At 43.5% G+C, this 20,244-nt stretch overlaps 1 protein-coding gene across 2 annotated transcripts in view; it reads left to right on the top strand.

The window, feature by feature from the left end:
- The window catches only part of LOC143818149 (glycophorin-C-like), a 112,257-nt gene that overhangs the window by 49,764 nt on the left and 42,249 nt on the right, over positions 1 to 20,244 (top strand). The window contains exons 1-2 of one of the 2 annotated variants that reach the window (XM_077299552.1): positions 1,358 to 1,388; positions 1,823 to 1,930. In XM_077299552.1, coding sequence (XP_077155667.1) covers positions 1,894 to 1,930 — 37 coding nt within the window. In that variant the 5' untranslated portion in view covers positions 1,358 to 1,388; positions 1,823 to 1,893. Of the gene's footprint in view, positions 1 to 1,357; positions 1,389 to 1,822; positions 1,931 to 20,244 lie in introns of those variants that run through there. The other variant, XM_077299553.1, reaches the window with a different exon arrangement.

Here is a 20,244-nt window from a genome sequence, read left to right on the forward strand (position 1 = left end):
TGTGGACAGTCCTAGATTTGGGTTTACGTCCTGCAGTCTCAGGTGTCTGCTGAATTCCCCTCAAATCCAGCTCCTCTCTAACATCTCCTCCTAGAAAGAAATGGTAAATGGTCGTGGATTAGGGTGTGGACAGAGGCGTGGCCAAAATTTGCTGCAGCGCTCTAAGGCCGGTTTCACACGTCAGTGGCTCCGGTACGTGAGGTGACAGTTTCCTCACGTACCGGAGCCACTGACACACGTAGACCCATAAAAATCAATGCATCTGTTCAGATGTCATTGATTTTTTGCGGACCGTGTCTCCATGTGCCAAACACGGAGACATGTCAGTGTTCGTGGGAGCGCACGTATTACACGGACCCATTAAAGTCAATGGGTCCGTGTAAAACACGGACCTCACACGGACCTTCTCCGTCTGGGGTCCGTGTGCGTGCAGGAGACAGCGCTACAGTAAGCGCTGTCCCCCCCACATGGTGCTGAAGCCGCGATTCATATGTTCCCTGCAGCAGCGTTTGCTGCAGAGAAAATATGAATAATAGTGTTTAAAATAAAGATCTATGTGTCCGCCGCCCCCCCACCCCCTGTGCGCCCCCCCGCTGTTCAGAAAATACTCACCCACTCCCACGTTGGCTGTCACTCCTTCCTCTCTGCCCCGCGCCTCCTACTGTATGCGGTCACGTGGGGCCGCTCATTTACAATCATGAATAGTCGGCTCCGCCCCTATGGGAGGTGGAGCCACATATTCATGACTGTAAATGATCGGCCCCATGTGACCGCATACAGGAGAAGATGGGGCCAGACCAGGAAGCTGCGAGGGAGACGGGTAAGTATTTTCTGAACAGCGGGGGGGCGCACAGGGGGTGGGGGGGCGGCGGACACATAGATCTTTATTTTAAACACTATTATTCATATTTTCTCTGCAGCAAACGCTGCTGCAGGGAACATATGAATCGCGGCTTCAGCACGATGCAGGGTACCACACGCGTGGGTACCACACGCTCCGTGCGGTACCCACTCGCCATACGGGCGGCACACGTGTGCCGCACGTATGGCCTACGTGAGTTCCCAGGCACACGGACACGGATAACTCCGGTACCGATTTATTCCGGTACCGGAATTATCTGGACGTGTGGGACAGCCCTAAGGCTGGTTTCACACTTGCATTTGGCTGGTCTGCGTATGGCTGCGTACATCCACCGTTAACGCAACTTTTGTCCCTGTGTACCCAATGTTAAAGATAGGTACACAGGACGACGCAGGACGCATGCAGAAGTAGGTGGAGCGTAGGCGGAGCTTAACGGAGGATATACGCAGCCATGCGCAGACCAGCCAAATGTAAGTGTGAAACCAGCATGATGTGTTCCCTCTTTCTGTTCTTCCAAAGTTGGTAGGTAAGTACATGCTATTGTTACCCCGGTGTCCCAAAGGTTATTCTGTGGCTATGTATCCATAAGGACTGTACCAGTTACATGTTATTCTCTATAACTGTGACATTTGATTTTTATTATTACACATATTTTATTTTACTTTTCCTTATGAATTTCAGATATGTGTATGTCTTTCTGTTTGTAACCAATATTTAATAAAGAATGTGATTTGGAGTATACTTCGGTGAGCTAAGAATATGTATTTATATTTGTACTACTTTTTCTGGGTTTTTTTTTTCCTGCTTCTCTCTGGGAGTCTCTCTTGAAGTGTTGTGTTATCAGCAGAAGTGCAGCCCTCATAGCAGCCTCTGCCTAAAAACAGTTCCTGTTATCTGTAAACTTGTGCACCCCTCCCCTCATGTGTGATCCACAACCCACTGACACATGTTTCCCTACAGGGTGAGGGAACTGACTGCGCAACAGGGTCCTGTGCCTGAAGCCTTCTGCAGCCCACTGGTGACCTGTGACCATGTCTTCATCCCATGAGGGTATTCCCACTCCTAGCTGTGAGTATGAGCTTACACATTCACGGTTAACCTCTTCATTACCAGAGGCACAGTTTTCCTTTCAGCCTGCATGGCCATCTTGCAATCTAGCAACACTAAGGACTTATCCAGACGTCACTTATTTTCTTGTATGAAAAAAAGACCCTAGTTTCATCAGTGTTTTTTGTTTGAGTGTCATCAGAGTGTGATGTGAGCTTCATCAGTTTTCTCCAACTCACAGACTTGTTTTGGAGATTTTGATCCAACACTTGGATCAATGTTGGATAGGTCTCTGTGCTTTCATGCACCTCTTGATCTGAGGAAACAATAAGACATGAACTATCTCATAGACCAGTGTTCCTCTATCTACTCCATCATGTAGTCAGAATTTCCTTAGTATTACTCAGGTGACGATTCCAACATCTGTGCAATACTAAGGAAACCCTGAGAAAATGATCTGCTGGGGGGTCGTGAGGACCAGAGTAGAGGAACACTGGTATAGACTATAAGGCTGCCGTCACACTAGCAGTATTTGGTCAGTATTTTACATCAGTATTTGTAAGCCAAAACCAGGAGTGGAACAATTAGAGGAAAAGTATAATAGAAACATATGCACCACTTCTGCATTTATCACCCACTCCTGGTTTTGGCTTACAAATACTCATGTAAAATACTGACCAAATATTGCTAGTGTGACCGCAGCCTAAAAGGTACGCTATGCTATATGTGACAAACATGGATAGAACACACACACCACAAACGGACAACCCTAAGTCATGTGGTCAGTTTCAGGACCCCAACCAAGTTATCAGAATATAAGCATTTATTAGCAATGCTGCAGCCAGGAGTGGGCCATTACTCTCAGTGGTCAAGACAGCAGACTCACATATAACCCACACACATCCCATAAGCCACACACATCCCATAACTTGCACTTTTGGCTTAGCTTTGCTAATTTTTATACATAGTTGTATATAGGAAGGAATAGCTTAAATAAACATCCCCCACGATGGTGACGTAGACCACCTCCTACACTGCCCATCCCTTGTCCGGATCCTTGATAAAGCCACAAAAACAGAAGAGAAACACACATTTAAGGCTTCTTTCACACTTCAGTTGTTTGGCGTCAGTCTGCTCCGACATAGTGACGGATCGACGGATCCATCATAATTGTTGAGAAAACGGTTCTAACGGATCTGTTTTTTTGACGGATCCATTACTTCGGGGTTGTCTGGGAAAAGTATCTACTTTTTGGAGCATGCGCAATTGAAAAAGCAGATTGGGGCGACGGATCCGCCAAATGAAGGTCGCGACAGGTCCGTCGCTCATAGGCGCCCATTCTATGGAAACAAAACAAAACGTTATAAAAAAGACAAAAAACGTTATAATGTCCGTCTATGTCTAGATGACAATCCGCCAAATCTCGACGGATCCGTCACATGGCGGATGGAACGGACGACCATCCGCCACAATCCGTCGCTAATGTATGTCTATGGGAAAATAGCGGATCCGCCAAAAAAAATGGCGGATCCGCTATTTGAGGAAAATGGCGGTTTCAGACTGACGCCAAAAGACTGAAGTGTGAAAGAAGCCTAAGCTTCCTCCACGCAGCGATGGAATAGCAGAGTCTACTGACCAATATGCATGTGCCTACTCAGACCCACAGGGTCAGCTTTGGTGACCAGTCCTAGCCATGTTAGATACATGGTATCTTGGCTGGCAGATATAAATTGCATACGGCCACACGACATGATGCTAATAACCATGAATGATGAAGTTCATAGTTGGACACAGAGTGCAGGTGACAATTACAACTGCCTCACATGTAAGATACGCACGGGCTGCACAACTTTGGAGGGGCTGGGATTCCCGTAGAGGAACAGCTGGCACTACAGACATGTACAGCAGTTATTTGGTGCACTAGTCTCTGTACAGGTGCAGATGCAGATTGGCAGCAGTGTGGCACAGAAAAGGCTTCTTTCTGCAAGTCCTAAAAATATTGTGAGATACAGAGAAGAGGAGACTGAGGGGACTGCTGGGTCTTAGTGTGACATGGTTTATCTGTGTGTAGAATTACCAGGCTGTGTGCGAAACTCGAGACACATGCCAGTGCTGTCACACTCCAGTAGTATTCTTACATTCGCCCCATGGCAGCACGCCATTCGCCAAGATTTCATCTACAGATTTTCCAAGAATACTGCAGCTGTTAATCATAAGGCTTTAAATATCTGGGTTATTAGAAGTTGCATGACAGAATATGTTTTATCATAGCAATCCCCCACTGCGGATGTTCCAAAGCTGTTCCAGTTCTCCACCTCTTTGTGCTTCCTGTGCAGTCAGGATGAGAACTGCAGCCAATCACTGGCTAATGGAGAAGCAGAGTGGTGCTAGAACATGAGAGAAGGGAGACTGGAAAAGTATTTTTTTACTGTATTCTAAATAGTTAAAAAAAAATCAGGACAGAACAACTCCTTTGATTAGTGAAATACATTTGCTGAAGCACTGAGAGTCTCATGCATCAGTGATGTCACAAATTTAACCTAATTATTAACTGTTTTCATGGGCCCACTTTAAAGGGTAACTGTAGTTTCAAGGATCTTTTAAGAATAAACTGTCCTGTATATATGCTCATCAGGGTTAACACTATTTGCGATTTCATGTCTTGTTCACTGAAGGTTTTATCAGTATCTATCTCTTAATTATAATTGACTCTGTGCTGTTACAAGCAAACTAGATGCTATGATGTCTCCCATTCACAGCTCAGCAAACAAAAGGATTCCTGCTCTTCACTAAAGGTACTTTCACACTAAACGATTTACCAACGATCACGACCAGTGATACGACCTGGCCGTGATCGTTGGTAAGTCGTTGTGTGGTCGCTGGGGAGCTGTCACACAGACAGCTCTCCAGCGACCAACGATGCCGAGGTCCCCGGGTAACCAGGGTAAACATCGGGTTACTAAGCGCAGGGCCGCACTTAGTAACCCGATGTTTACCCTGGTTACCATTGTAAATGTAAAAAAAAAACAAACAGTACATACTCACATTCCGGTGTCTGTCACACGTCCCTCGCTGTCTGCTTCCCGCACTGACTGTGAGTGCCGGCCGTAAAGTAAAAGCAGAGCACAGCGGTGACGTCACCGCTGTGCTGTGCTTTACGGCCGGCACTCACAGTCAGTGCGGGAAGCGGACGGCGGGGGACGTGTGACAGACAGCAGAAGGTGAGTATGTACTGTTTGTTTTTTTTACTTTTACAATGGTAACCAGGGTAAATATCGGGTTACTAAGCGCGACCCTGCGCTTAGTAACCCGATATTTACCCTGGTTACCATTGTAAAACATCGCTGGCATCGTTGCTTTTGCTGTCAAACACAACGATACACGCCGATCTGACGACCAAATAAAGTTCTGAACTTTCAGCAACGACCAGCGATATCACAGCAGGATCCAGATCGCTGCTGCGTGTCAAACACAACGATATCGCTATCCAGGACACTGCAACGTCACGGATCGCTATCGTTATCGTTGCAAAGTCGCTTAGTGTGAAGGTACCTTTAGTTAGCACACAGAGAGAGAAACAGCAGCTTCATTGAGATAACTGAACAGCAGTTCTGAACAGTGCTGGTGTGAATCCAGTTCTGGGCTGAGAAAAAAGACTTGTTGGAAAGCTCATTATGTTTTTTCTTTGCATGCGTTCTTATTCTCTTCCCCCCTTCATAGGATATAATATAAAGTTTAAACGGATACTAAACTGTTCTGATGGAGTTGTGCTGCTGTATACGATTGGATGATAAGTTCAGAAGGGAGTGGATAGAAGAAGAAGCACATAAGTTTAGAAAAAAGTAGGCCTTTTCTAATAAAATATATTACAAATTTCACATTTAATAGTCCATTTCAGAGACTCATTGGGATGTATACTCCCTTTACCTCTTAGTGTTTATAGACGTTACTGTTGGGTCCACAAGTGTGTAGGGGACTCAGGAGCTGAACCCATTCTACATGTGGCAGATGCCAGCTGTGTTATTACAAATTTGTCATTCATCTCTAATAATGAGTGCAGGCTGTTTTGTTCTCTGCTATTTCTATGTCTATTATAACAGCGAGAATAGGCGGCGGCTGATGGGAGCATTCATCAGTTGGCGCTATAAAAAATGGAGTGGGTCCCCCTCTAGTTTTGATAACCAGCATGGCAAAACTGACAGCTACGGGCTGCAACCCTCAGCTGTCAGCTTTATTATGGCTGATTATCAAGAATAGAGGGTTCCTCATGCAATTTTTAAATTATTTAAACAATTTATTTTAATAAAATTACATGGGGTCTCCCCAATTTCTGACAACCAGCCAAACTAAAGAAGACAACTGGGGATGGTATTCTAAGGCTGGTAAGGGACCATAGATATTGCCTCCCCCAGGTTAAAAACACCAGCCTGCAGCCACCCCAGAAAAAGTGCATCTTTGCCCTGCTCTTCCCACTTGCTCTGTAGCGGTGGCAAGTGGGGTTCATATTTGTGGGTTTAATGTCACCTTTGGATTGTCAGGTGTCATCAGTCCCACGGATTAGTAATGGAGATGCATCTATAAGATGCTTATCCATTGCTAACCCCATAGTCATATTGTAAATAAACACACAGCCAGAATAAAGTCCTTTATTTGAAATAAAAATACAGTTTTTAATTTTTAAACTAAAAATTAAAAGTTATACTCGCCTTACGCCCATTCCATTGAAGTCCTTGTCCCCTGTAAAATATAGAAAATAATAACCAACAATAATACTCACATATCGCCGATTCCATTGAAGCCCTGGACTCCAGTAAAAAAGACAAAAACAAAAAACAACCATATCGCTCACTTAGCTGTCAGTTTTGCCATGCTGATTAACAAAAATAGAGGGGAACCCAAGCCATTTTTTTAATTACTTTATAGCGCAGGCACCGGCTAATGAATATTCCCATCAGCCGTGCCTTCTCTCGTTGTTATCAGAGGCAGCAGACGTAGGCTGATGGGAGTAGTACTCTCTCATCAGCTGACGCCTCCGTGACTGAAGGTAAACGTTTTACCACTGATCACAGCTGCTGGCACCCTAACTGGCGGTAATAATCTTACTGCTGACCAGAGCCCCCGATGTTTCTTGTGTCGAACCTGAACAGTAACACAGACTTCCTGTAAATTCCCAAGTCCGGGGTCTGTGCCCAGACAGTTGGTGTACGATACGGACCCTGAACTTTACTGTTTGAGTACACCCATCTCTCATCTTTTGGTGTACTCAGTGGTTCTTCATCTGGAGTATTGCAGCAACTCATAGTAAATTCTGTGCTCCATGTAGTATTGTAAAGTAATACTTGTCACCTTTCATGTCTGAAATGTGTCACATCTTCCATATTGTTGCCTGTCTCTACTACGGCTCTCTTGATTTTCTTATAATACTTATATATGCAGTATATGAGGACAATAACTGCTGCCATCATCCTGTTATATATAGAACAGCAGTCATGTTTGGAATTATTGGTCTTATAAGCAGGAGAGAAATGAGCTGGGAGCAGCCGCAGTGTGCAGTGATTGATGCTACGCACCTCTTACCACCATATGTTCAGTTTTCCTTGTCCTCCCTTGTACACAGTTCTGGGGCTCAGAGTACACAGATCCACACATTGTATTATTACACTCAATTAGTTCCCATCTGTCCTGTAATAGCGGTGCCGTCAATCTACCCCTAATACTAACAGGATGTTCCTGCATCTTGTCCACTAAGCTGATCTGGGCGATAACAATATAAAGGCATTTCCCATAAATACCGGCAATCTTCAGTCTATTTCTATCCCTATTTATCTCTTTTAGCCCGGTTCACTATGTATTGATTTAGGCCTTCGCCGGAATTTTTTGGAGAGTCTGAAAACTATACATTTTTGGAAAGGTTATAGTATAAGCAATACGAAAAACAATGTTTCCATTTGCCCCGAGTCCCACGTGACCGCCATATTGGATTTTACAAAATGGCTGACGTAAAACCAATTTTCGTTAATATCTCAGCTTATAAATAACATAAAAATAAAATTTGACAGCTAAACATACATTTTAGGGCTAAGAAATGCAATATTACTAGTTGCAGATGTGTTTTAGATATTTACTACAGCAGTTTTTGTGTGACAAGCCAAAAGTACAACATACCCAAAGATCAGAACACTTTGTCACAAACAAGGAAATATCAGGTTCTTCCCAACTTTCACAATTTGGATGGATTGTTGCTACTGCTGTATCCAGAATGCAGCAACTAGAGAAAGCATCGAGCAAAATTCCTGGATGGTCAGGATACAACTCACTGTTGTCCGAAAGCAAGCGATTTACCAACGTTGGAGCCTTACCACTGCTACCAGAGCTAGCACACGAGTGGTCAACCTTGCTGACTGTGATCATGCAAGCAAGTGAACTGAGGAAGTTGACTGTTGGTGAAGATCATCCCACTGTTATTTCATTTGATATGGCTCTGTATGAGAAGGTTGTCCAACTTCTAGATGCAAGACCTGATCTGAAACGCACCGTTGTTCCACGACTGGGAGAGCTACATGTTGTAATGGCTGCCCTGCGCGCTCTGGGTACCTCTACGGAGAACTCGGGTATTGATGATGCATGGATAGAAGGTGATGTGTATGGGTCTGCAACAACAAGGCAAATACTGAAATGTACCCATTACAAGCATGCTCTTCGTGCTCACACATATACATATGTTGCTCTGTATGAACTGTTGCTGGACGAGTTCTTCATTGATAATCCAGAACTAAAACAGGTGTGTTTGATGGCAACAGAGGGAATTGAAGCTGCCTGTTCTGAGGAAAACAAGAACACAAAAAGTAAGTCAGTGAAACAAGCAAGCACTTCCCTACTAGAGGCCTTGACCACTGCTGACATAATCACAGTCTTTCAAACATGGGTGAAACAGAGATCCAAAAATGCAATGTTCAAGTCAATGATGAACTACCTACAGCGAGTGGAAACAATCCTTTTATTTGTTGCTGCAACCAGGAATGCAGACCTTGAGCTTCATCTTCAAGCCGGAGAGCAGCTCAGCAAGCTCTTCTTTGCATTTGACCGGATGAAATACAAGCGATTGTGGCCAAGGTATATCACGGACATGCATGACCTTAAAATAAATCACCCTCAAACATGGGAAGAAATGAAAGCGGGTAACATTTCAGTCACGAAAAGTGCTATCCCATTTGTATCCATTGGGGCGGACCATGCATGCGAGCATCTGAACAAGCTGATGAATATCCATGCTGGCATAGTCGGCATCTCGAACAATGCCAATGCTCGTCAGAGATTCTTCATGGCCACACCTGAACTCTCCCGAGTTGTCAAAGAATATACCAGACAGTTTGATTTAGAACGTGACAAAACCAGAGAGCATCACGATCTTGGGCCAAGTGCAGTCAAGAAGTGTCATCATGTTATTGACAAGATTAAGGAAGCAATTTTGAAACATGGCAACCCATTTGCTGTTGTAGGTGACAAGTTGCACAATGTAATCACCCATGCCTACATCCCTGATGAGTACGTAAAAATGATCCTGAATGCAGATGAGACAGGTCAAAAGCTGTATGAAGACTATGTGTTGTCGCGAATCAATGGGGATGTTAGCCTATGGGCACCAGTAAAGAAGGAGAACAACAGGATGTTCATGTCGGCAAACAAGAAAACCACAGTAAAACTCCGAGACAAGACTGTTGATCTTAAGGAGACCAAGGACTTGTATGGAAGAATGATGGTTTTGGCAAGGTCCAACAGAGACATAAACCAGAAAGTGGCCATTGGGAACTACGAATTCACTCTGACCCCAAGAGCCTTTTTTGCTCCAGATGGTACAATGTTACCATGCCATGACAAATCAAAACTGATCAGTCTCCTTAACAAGTTGGTTATAGTAGAAACTCCACAGAAAGATCTGCAGCCAGAAGATAGGATGGACACAAGATCAGATGCTCCAAGTCGCAAGATAGCCCTGGTAGATGGAATGGTTCTTCTGCAAAAGATGGCCAAGAAACCGGCAACACTAGTGACAGTCAAAGATCTCAGTTACTGCTTCAATGACAGGCTTATGTCTCTCACAGAAAATTACGATGAAATAATCCTTGTGTTTGATACGTATAGGGAAAATTCTCTCAAGGATGCTACCAGGGATAAAAGAAGAAAAGGAAAGGCACCAATTCAGTACCAGGTCAGAGATGAAACAAACATTAATCATATTCCAATGAACAGGTTCCTTTCACATGACAAGACAAAGGCTGACCTGACCAACTATCTTGCTGCAAAGACTCTAGAGTTCAACAGTTCATCACAAAAACTGGTCATCACTTGTTCTTCAGGGTGTACCAGGAGCAACAAAAACTTAGTTTTCGACGACAACAATCACGAAGAAGCAGACACACTGTTGATCTACCAAGCTGTCTTGGCAACACAACGAAACCCACCGGATGCAAGGATGGTTTTCTTCTCCCCTGATACCGATGTACTGGTGTTGGTCATAGCTAACTATGACCTCATGCTGAAGAATACATCGATTTCAATGGGCTCTGGGATGATCGAGATAGAGCCAATAAGGCGAGTCATAGGGGCAGACAGAGCAAAGGCTTTGACAGCCTTCCATGCATTCACTGGTGCTGACACAACTGGAAGGTTCTCTCGAATTGGCAAAGCAATCTGGCTGCAAGCTTACATGAACGCAACACCAGATGTAATCAGTTCTCTGCAGATGCTTTCGACTGAAAAAGAAGTGAGCGAAACTATGTTGTCAACTCTTGCTACCTTCGTATGTTTTGCTTACTCTCCAAAAGGCATTTTTATTAAGAATATTCCCGAACTGCGATGGCATCTATTTTGCAAGCATATGGCAGAAAGTGACAGGTTACCTCCTACACTCGGAGCTCTAAAACAACATGTCCTCAGAGTCCATATCCAAGCCAGAGTGTGGGGACAAGCTAACATTGCTTTGCAGGATTCTCAGCTGGATCCCGAGAAGAATGGCTATCACAAAGGGTTGGATGGACAGTTGAAACCAACCATGACAGATGTTCTTCCAGCTCCAAAAGCAATAATCGAGATGATTAGTTGTCAATGCAAACATGACTGTTCTTCTTCAAGGTGTTCGTGCCGAAAAAATAACTTATCCTGTACCGATCTTTGTCAGTGTGACAGCGAGTGTATGAATGACGAGGACACTCAGACCAAATATGAAACTGATGATGACAGTGATGGTGGCGATATGTAAAGACACTCTGGTTGTTCAAAAGTTAAAAACATTAACTCTCTGCTTTTCGAGTTCGAAAATTTGTTCAAATATAAACCGATACAATTTGTAGTCGTATATAGAGTATTTATTTGGATACCACTGCATTTCTTAGTACTCAAAATGTATGTTTAGCTGTCAAAATTTAAGTTTTACGTTACTTACAAGCTGAGATATTAACGAAAATCGATGTAAATCAGCCATTTTGTAAAATCCAAGATGGCGGCCACTTAGGACTTGGGGCAAATGGAAACATTGTTTTTCTTATTGCTTATACCATAGCCTTTCCAAAAATGTACATATTTGAAACTCTCCAGAAAATTCCGGCGAAATTACATAGTGAACCGGACTATTTCTGGGAAAGCTGGGTGACAACTACTGCAACCATGGTTGTTGTCGCGTCAATGATTCAAGAGCGAGGGATTTTTTCCTGCGTTTATAAGCAGATTTGCGTTTTTCAATTCTAAGATGTGACACAAAATGTGATGTCTCACAGCTTCTTAGAATCCTGAGAGGTCAGTCTCCCTGCTAAGGCCGGGATCACACATACGTGAGATACGGCCGAGTCTCGCAGGTGAAATCCCTCCTCTGGCGCCGGCACTGCGGAACGGAGTGTGCAGCTGCACAGCAATACATGGAGCTGCACGCTCCGCTCCCAAGTGCTGGCGCCAGAGGAGGGATTTCACCTGCGAGCCTCGGCCGTATCTCGCGTATGTGTGATCCCGGCCTAATACAGTGACTCAGAGCATAGGAGCCATAGGGGCATTAAAGAGGTATTCTCAAATGTGGAAATGACCCCTTATCTGGGGGACAGGAGATAATTTCCAATCACTGGGTGTACAGCCACTGGACCTGCCATCACTTCCGAGGACACGACCTGCAGACCCCTGTGTGAATGGAGCAGTGTTTGATCATGAGCACTGTCTCTCCATTCACTCTTATTGGAGTGCTGAACACCAGCTGAGTGCAGGGCTGAGCAATCTCCATAAATCATGAATGTACAGACCACTGTTCCATTCACACAGGACTATGCAGAGCCCCGGTTCTCAGTATCGGTGGGACCCCTATGATCGAGATGTTATATCCTATCACTTGGATAGAAAATGACATCCAAACTTGAGAACACGTCTTCATTGCAGCTACAATTACAATTAACTGGATCATATAAAATATCATAGCCATGAATTGACATATTCAGCTCTCGCTACATATCTGCACGCTATGGCAGGCAGCGCTCCTAGTGTCTTCAGTCCGTCCATCTGCTCTTCACAGCCAATTGCACAGTGTTAGTTACTTTTAAACTCAGACAGTTATCCAATTCAACCTCACGTTTTTGAAGCTGTGACGTCTAGGACAGGTGTGTGAAGCCGTAGACCTAGCGTGTCCACGTTCAGGGACTTCAGGACATATTCTACCCTCATACATTTTTTATTAACATAACAGGAAATGGTGATAATTTCTCTTTAATCCAGAAGTCCCAGTTGTAGCAGGTTCTGTGTTACTGTCGGAAACCTTCTGCTCACACAGAATGTCACTCAGCAGCTGCCGTCACCGTCCTGTCAGGTTACCTGATTCATAATTAACTCTGTTTACTCTGTGCTGTATTCTCTGAGACGCCGGAGGCTGGAACAGGCACCGAAACACCGACAGGGAGGAGCCGTCCTTCACTCATCACTAATTACACACACAGCAGAAGGAGAGGGGAAATAGTTGCATCTTAAACTTATGTATAGGGGGAGTATTATATTACTTTTATTACTTGGACATAGAGGCAGTATTACAATAGTATAGCTATATTATTTTATATAGAAGGCAATAGTATAGTAGTTATATTTTTGTGCACAGGAAGTGGTATTTTAGTAGTTACATAGCGGGCAGAATTATGGTAGTTCATCCATATTCTTGTGCATAGGAGTAGTATTATTGCTGTTATATTGTTATACATAGGAGCAGTATTATAGTAGTTATATTCTTGTACATATGAGAAGTATTATAGTAGTTATATTCTTGTACATAGGGCAGTATTATAGTAGTTATATTCTTGTACATAGGGCAGTATTATAGTAGTTATATTCTTGTACATAAGAGTAGTATCATAGTAGTTATATTCTTGTACATAGGACAGTATTATAGTAGTTATATTGTTGTACATAGGACAGCATTATAGTAGTTATATTCTTGTACATAGAGGCAGTGTTATACTAGTTATGTTCTTGTACATAGGAGCAGTATTATAACAGCTATATTCTTGTACATAGTGGAAATTATTATAGTAGTTATATTCTTGTGCATAGGGGCAGTGTTATAGTAGTTATATTCTTGTACATAGGAGTAGTATGATAGTAGTTATATTGTTGTACATAAGACAGTATTATAGTAGTTATATTGTTGTACATAGGAGCAGTATTATAGTAGTTATATTCTTGTACATAGGAGTAGTATGATAGTAGTTATATTGTTGTACATAAGACAGTATTATAGTAGTTATATTGTTGTACATAGGAGCAGTATTATAGTAATATTCTTGTACATAAGAGCAGTATTACAGTAGTTATATTTTTGTACATAGGTGCCTTAATATAGTAGTTATATTCTTCTACATAGGAGAGAGTATAATAGTAGCTATATTCTTGTACGTAGGAGACAGTATTATAATAGCAATATTCTTGTACATAGGAGTTGCATTATATTAGTTATATTGTTTATTGTTTTATTGTTTTTATAGATAGGTGCAATATTATGGTAGCTATTATACATATGGGACAGTATTATAGTAATTATATTCTTGTTACTCGAGGGCAGTTGAACAGTAGTTATTTTCTTGTACATAGGGCCAGTGTTATATTATTTAGACTTTTGCGCATAACAGTTGCATATATTGTAGCAGTTATATTCTTGTTCAAAGGGGCAGTTTTATAGTAGCTATTGTACATATGGCGCAGTCATTACAATAGTTATGTGCTTGTAAGCAGATGTATGTACAGTGGGTACGGAAAGTATTCAGACCCCTTTAAATTTTTCATTCTTTATTTTATTGCAGCCATTTGGTAAATTCATAAATGTTCATTTTTTTTCTCATTAATGTACATTCTGCACACCATCTTGACTGAAAAAAAACAGAAATGTGGTAATTTTTTAAAATTTATTAAAAAAGAAAAACTGAAATATCACATGGTCATAAGTATTCAGACCCTTTACTCAGTATTGAGTAGAACCACCCTTTTGAGCTCGTACAGCCATGAGTATTCTTGGGAATGATACAAGTTTTTTCAAACCTTTATTTGAGGATCCTCTGCCATTCTTCCTTGCAGATCCTCTCCATTTCTGTCAGTTTGGATGGTGAACGTTGGTGGACAGCCATTTTCAGGTTTCTCCAGAGATGGTGAATTGGGTTTAGGTCCAGGCCCTGGCTGGGCCAGTCAAGAATGGTCACAGAGTTGTTCTGAAGCCACTCCTTTGTTATTTTAGCTGTGTGCTTAGGGTCTTTGTCTTCTTGGAAGGTGAACCTTCGGCCAAGTCTGAGGTCCAGAGCACTCTGGAAGAGGTTTTCATCCAGGATATCTCTGTACTTGGCCGCATTCATGTTTCCTTCAAAGTCAACCAGTCGTCCTGTCCCTGCAGCTGAAAAACACCCTCCATAGGGCCACTCTGCCACAAAGGTCCGACTAGTGGAGGGCTGCAGTGATAGTTGACTTTCTGGAACATCCTCTCATCTCCCTACTGCATCTCTGGAGCTCAGCCACAGTGATCTTGGGGTTCTTTTTTTACCAAGGCTCTCCTCCCATGATTGCTCAGTTTGGCTTGACGGCCAGGTCTAGGAAGACTTCCGGTGGTCTCAAACTTCTTCCATTTAAGGATTATGGAAGGCACTGTCCTCTTAGGAACCTTGAGTACTGCAGAAATTCTGTTGTAACCTTGGCCAGATCTGTGTCTTGCCCTTGCCACAATTCCGTCTCTGAGCTCCTTAGCCAGTTCCTTTTACCTCATGATTCTCATATTCTCATTTGGTCTGACATGCACTGTGAGCTGTGAGGTCTTACATAGATGGGTGTGTGCCTTTCCAAATCAAGTCCTATCAGTTTAATTAAAACCAAAACACCTCCAATGAATGAGTAGGACTATCTCAAGGAGGATCACAAGGAAATGGACAGCATGTGACTTAAATATGAGTGTCTGAGCAAAGGGTCTGAATACTTATGACCAGCTGATATTTCAGCTCTTCTTTTTTATTAATTTTGCAAACATTTCTACATATCTGGGGGGGGGGGGTTTCAGTCAAGATGGGGTGCAGAGTGTACATTGATGAGAAAAAAAGTGAACTTTATTGAATTTACCAAATGGCTGCAATGAAGTAATGAGTGTAACATTTAAAGGGGTCTGAATACTTTCCGTACCCACTGTATAATTGTAGCTATATTCATGTACATAGTGGCAGTATTATAGCAGTTATTTTCCTGTACATAGTGGGCATTATTATCGTAGTAATATTCTGCCAAAGGGGCAGTTTATATACACTAGCAATATATATATATATATATATATATATATATATATATATATATATATATATATATATATATACTTCCTTTCTGATATGTATTTAAAAAACTTCTGTTACTGATTCCGGGATATATCAAGCCCCAAGAAGAAAGGTAGGGAGGATACGTCTTCATATTTCACTAATATGTTTCGAGACGTTCTGATAATGATTAACTGTTCAATTAGTGACAAAACATAACGTGAAATGTTCAGAATACAGGGATCCATATATAATCATGGCCACGAAGCTGCCTGGTAATATCATTTCTCTTGGCATTGTCTGGTCATCTGCTGGATACCGTCAGGCGCTCCCGCTAACCACTGCTCACTTAGAAAAAGCTCAATTTGAATTCTTTTGAACAACTTGTGCTAAATCCATAAAACATCCCAGGGGTCTTTTTTCCATTAGTTCATAAAATTAATAGTCTAAATTCAATTAAAGCTGGCTGAGACCTGGAGGGCACCATGCCCAGAGGAGGAGGGGAAGAAAAAGACAAGACAATCTAACATTCTGTCTTCAGCCTTCATAAAGCCAGTTTCCTCACTGATTTTCTGGCTCTGTCTTTGTAATATTCTGCTTACTATTTGAGTTTGTTATAGGAAGAAAGTGAGACTAGGAAAGAGACATCAGGAAACTTGACGGTACATGGGTTGGTAATGGTGATTTGTAGTAATTGATTATACTGTGGCCCAAACTGCCCTGTGCTCATTAACCGTCTGGTTATACACTGCACAATATCTAAATTGTAGGAGCAGACGTTGATGCTTCGGAGCTGCTTTTCGTACACTGGCTGTATTGATATGTATGCTCTACATTGGACTGTCACTGCATCTGCTAAGATGACCATTAAGTATACTGTGACTATATGGCCCATTCATCTCACTCTTACAGAGATGTCTTTTAGTTCCCAGGCTTTCTTCAGCCTCACTGCCATGCAGCATAGTTACATCAACATCTGTTCTAGAACTCATGGGGTTAAAATTGAAGTTTCAGCTTCCTTCCTCACCTAATGAGCACTTCTTCCTAATGACATGGCTTCCTACCATGAGTGTACAGTGCAAGAGAAATATTAAGTAGGGTACATAGGCCATGTCTCTTATCTTTGTTGCCTGGGTAAGTATTTCCAGCAGCTTATGAAAATTGCAGAGGAGGAGCTGAGCTGTTTATCAGCCATGTGTAGGGGCAGAGAGGAGCCAGGAGCTAAGGGAAGGTGCAGCGCCCCAGAGTCCTGGTCATTGCAGTACTGATGCTCCGCCGCTAAGGGGGGCTATGGTACGTCTGATGGCACTGAAGGAGTTCACCTGACCAGGTATCACAGTCACCAAAACACTTCACAGTCTGGCCTCCAGGGGGAGCTAAGGGTGCTATGTATTAGGCCACTCCTCACAATCTGGTAAAACTGGGGGTTAGGCAGAAAGTTAGGCAGAAGCTGACTGGGAATCAAACAGGCAACATCCTGTGGCAGAGGGTGTTGCGGGGAGAGACTCAGGGGGGTCCCTGTCAGGGGTGGGATCCTGACAGAGGCCTAGCGAACAGAAAGAACGTTACGGGACCGCGTCTGCACTTGATCGCGGCGGTACCCTAAGAAAGGACAAGAAGCGAGGTATATTGTGCTGAGTGAGAAACGAGATCAACGTAACAAGGAGAAATACCAGTAGGAGTCGTGCTGTAAGACGAGGCAACATCCTACGGAGGCGCGTAGCCGGTGGCCGGAACGCCGAGGAAGTATTAGGCTCCAAGCAATACTTCAAACCTACGGCAGGACAGTCAGCTATAGGTGGGCTGTCTCACACAAATCACCTACGAAGACATAGGGGGCAACAATAGGAGAGGGGCGACGCTAGGGTCCCGGAAGACCTCCGAGCCTACCCGTCATACGGGTGCGTCCTAGCCATATCATCTGGAGGACGAAAAGGAACATCTTAATCGAGTTGTGAGGGAACTTCAGAAACAGACACAACAGTTGTGGGGACTATCCCGTAAGCACAGCAGGGGAGGACCACAACACACAAGCGCTAGAAGGTAGGCACAGATTTCCACCTGCAAAGGGAACTCTGGAGGTGCCATCGGACCGGCCGGACTTGCGCAGCCCAGTTAACCGTATTCCGGACTGAGGATCCTGGGACCTTCAGTAAAGAGGTAAAGAGACTGCAACCTGGTGTCCTCGTTATTTACTGCGACCTGCACCGCACCACCACAACATCATCACCATCCCCTCCACCTTCATTGTATGCCCCTCAGCAGGGTCACGGACCGGGTCTAGCCACCATGACAACCCCAGAACAGAGACTCAGAGGCCCGGTACCGGGTACCCCTCGGCCCTGCGACAGTGGGGGCGCTACAACGGCAAAGGAGATGAGGAAGCAAAAGTGGTCATGGGGAAAGAACAAGAAAGGACTCCTGAGAAAGTAAAGGCAGGAGCACAGGGAGACTGGAGAGATGGTAAATCAGAAATGGAGAGAAGGAAAGCAGCAGAGGAGGCGAGGAAGGATTTGGGGGTGAGGTGTGAAGGCCGGGGCGAAAAGAAAGACACAGGAAGGAAATATGAGCAAAAGTGGCATCGTAAGGTAGAAGTCAGGAGGAAGCAGGAGAGGAGAGGTTGTAGCAGAGTTAAGAAGGTGGGATATGGATGAAGAAGAGCAGAAATGCAGGACTGGAGAGGCTGTAGCAGAGTTTTAGATGGTGGGACAGGGATGAAGAGGAAGCAGGAAAAAGGGAGGGCAGGAGTGGAGGTGAGGACAGAATGCCCACAGGACAGGGGTAGAGAAATAGGAAGGTTGGATTAGTCTCTTAAAGGGGTTTTCCTATGAACAAAAGTTCATTTTAATCAACAGATCATAAAATAATAATAATGTTCACAACTGGATGTGTTTAAAAAAAATGTTCCTTTGCTGAAATAATCTTATAACTGTGCTCCTGTTCTGTGTAATGGCTGTGTCTCACCATCCAGGGACATGGTCTGATCATACCACATCTTGTGGGCAGGAGGGAAAGAAAAAGAGTATACAGACATTACAGCAGGGGGTCACAGCTGATTCTTTTTGTGAGGTAAAACATTTCCCTGCCTGTTTTTAAAAAATGTTTTATTTCAAAGAGAGAATAATTTGCAATCCCATGCTGTAACGTCTGTATACTCCTTTCCTCTCCCCTCTGCCCAGGATCTGTGTATGATCAGACCATGTTCCTGAACAGTCAGACACAGCCATTACACAGTACACATTTATAAGATTATCTCACCACAGGAATATTTTATTTAAACACATCCAATTGTGGACCTTATTATTATTATTATTATTATTATTATTATTCCAAAATTTATTGATTAAATTAACTTTTGTTCATGGGAAAATCCCTTTAAATGGGTTTCCACAACTAGAACAACCCTTTCTTAAACTAAATGTTCGGCACCGATACAATAATAAGGTCGGGGACACACTACCGTTGAATACGGACAAGAGTAATGCGATAAAACATCGCATAGCACTTGGACCTATTCATGTATGGGGCAGCTCACATCACCGCTTTTTTGCTTGGCCGTATTATACGTGGAAGTGAAATCGCAGCATGCTGCGATTGTCAACAACACTCGGCCGAGTCTCGGCTCACTCACACCCATATAAGTCCATGGGTGCAAGTGAAGCAACGCACTTCACTCGGATATCATCCGAGTGTGGTGCGATATACACTGACCCCGACAATGGAGGAGATGAAGAAATTCATTTATCCACCTCCTCTGCAGCTGTGCTCCGATCCGCTCTGTGCAAGAGGCCCGGAGCACAGATGCATGACACTCGGCTCCTGCTAGCAGCAGACCAGGAGCCGAGGGTCATTAGTATATCGCACAGGATGCTCTCGCATCAGATGCAATACTCCAGAGTGACTCCGGCCTAAAGCTTATACTCCCCTCCATGCTGGCTCCGTTTCATCGGTGTCAGCACTCATAGTCCCAAAGTTATGATATGGTGGAATGACATGTGATGCCCAATCAGCACAGGCGTCACTGTGTCCACCTTCGGACAAACTGTACATGAAGAGGAAGTCTGGGATGAACTGCAGTCCTGGCTTTCATTTCATGTTTAGTTTGAACGAAGGTGGAGACATTGACGCCAGCGCTGATTGGGCACCAGGGTTATGTGTCAAAATGAGTCGCCCGTCAGGGCTGTGGAGTTCTCAGTACTGGGTCCGGTACTTAAAGGGTTGTGTCACAGTGGCAGCGACCCGGTCCGTGGCCCTGGGCGCCCATGTTAAGGGGACGATCTTTAACCCCTTTACCCCCAATGGTGGTTTGCACGTTAATGACCAAGCCAATTTTTACAATTCTGACCACTGTCCCTTTATGAGGTTATAACTCTGGAAAGCTTCAACGGATCCTGGTGATTCTGACCTTGTTTTCTCATGACATATTGTACTTCATGATAGTGGTAAAATTTCTTTGATATTACCTGCGTTTATTTGTAAAAAAAAATGGAAATTTGGCGAAAATTTAGAAAATTTTGCAATTTTCCAAATTTGAATTTT

Source organism: Ranitomeya variabilis, chromosome 3 (genome assembly GCF_051348905.1).
Source record: "Ranitomeya variabilis isolate aRanVar5 chromosome 3, aRanVar5.hap1, whole genome shotgun sequence".
NCBI classification, from domain to species: Eukaryota; Metazoa; Chordata; class Amphibia; order Anura; family Dendrobatidae; genus Ranitomeya; species Ranitomeya variabilis.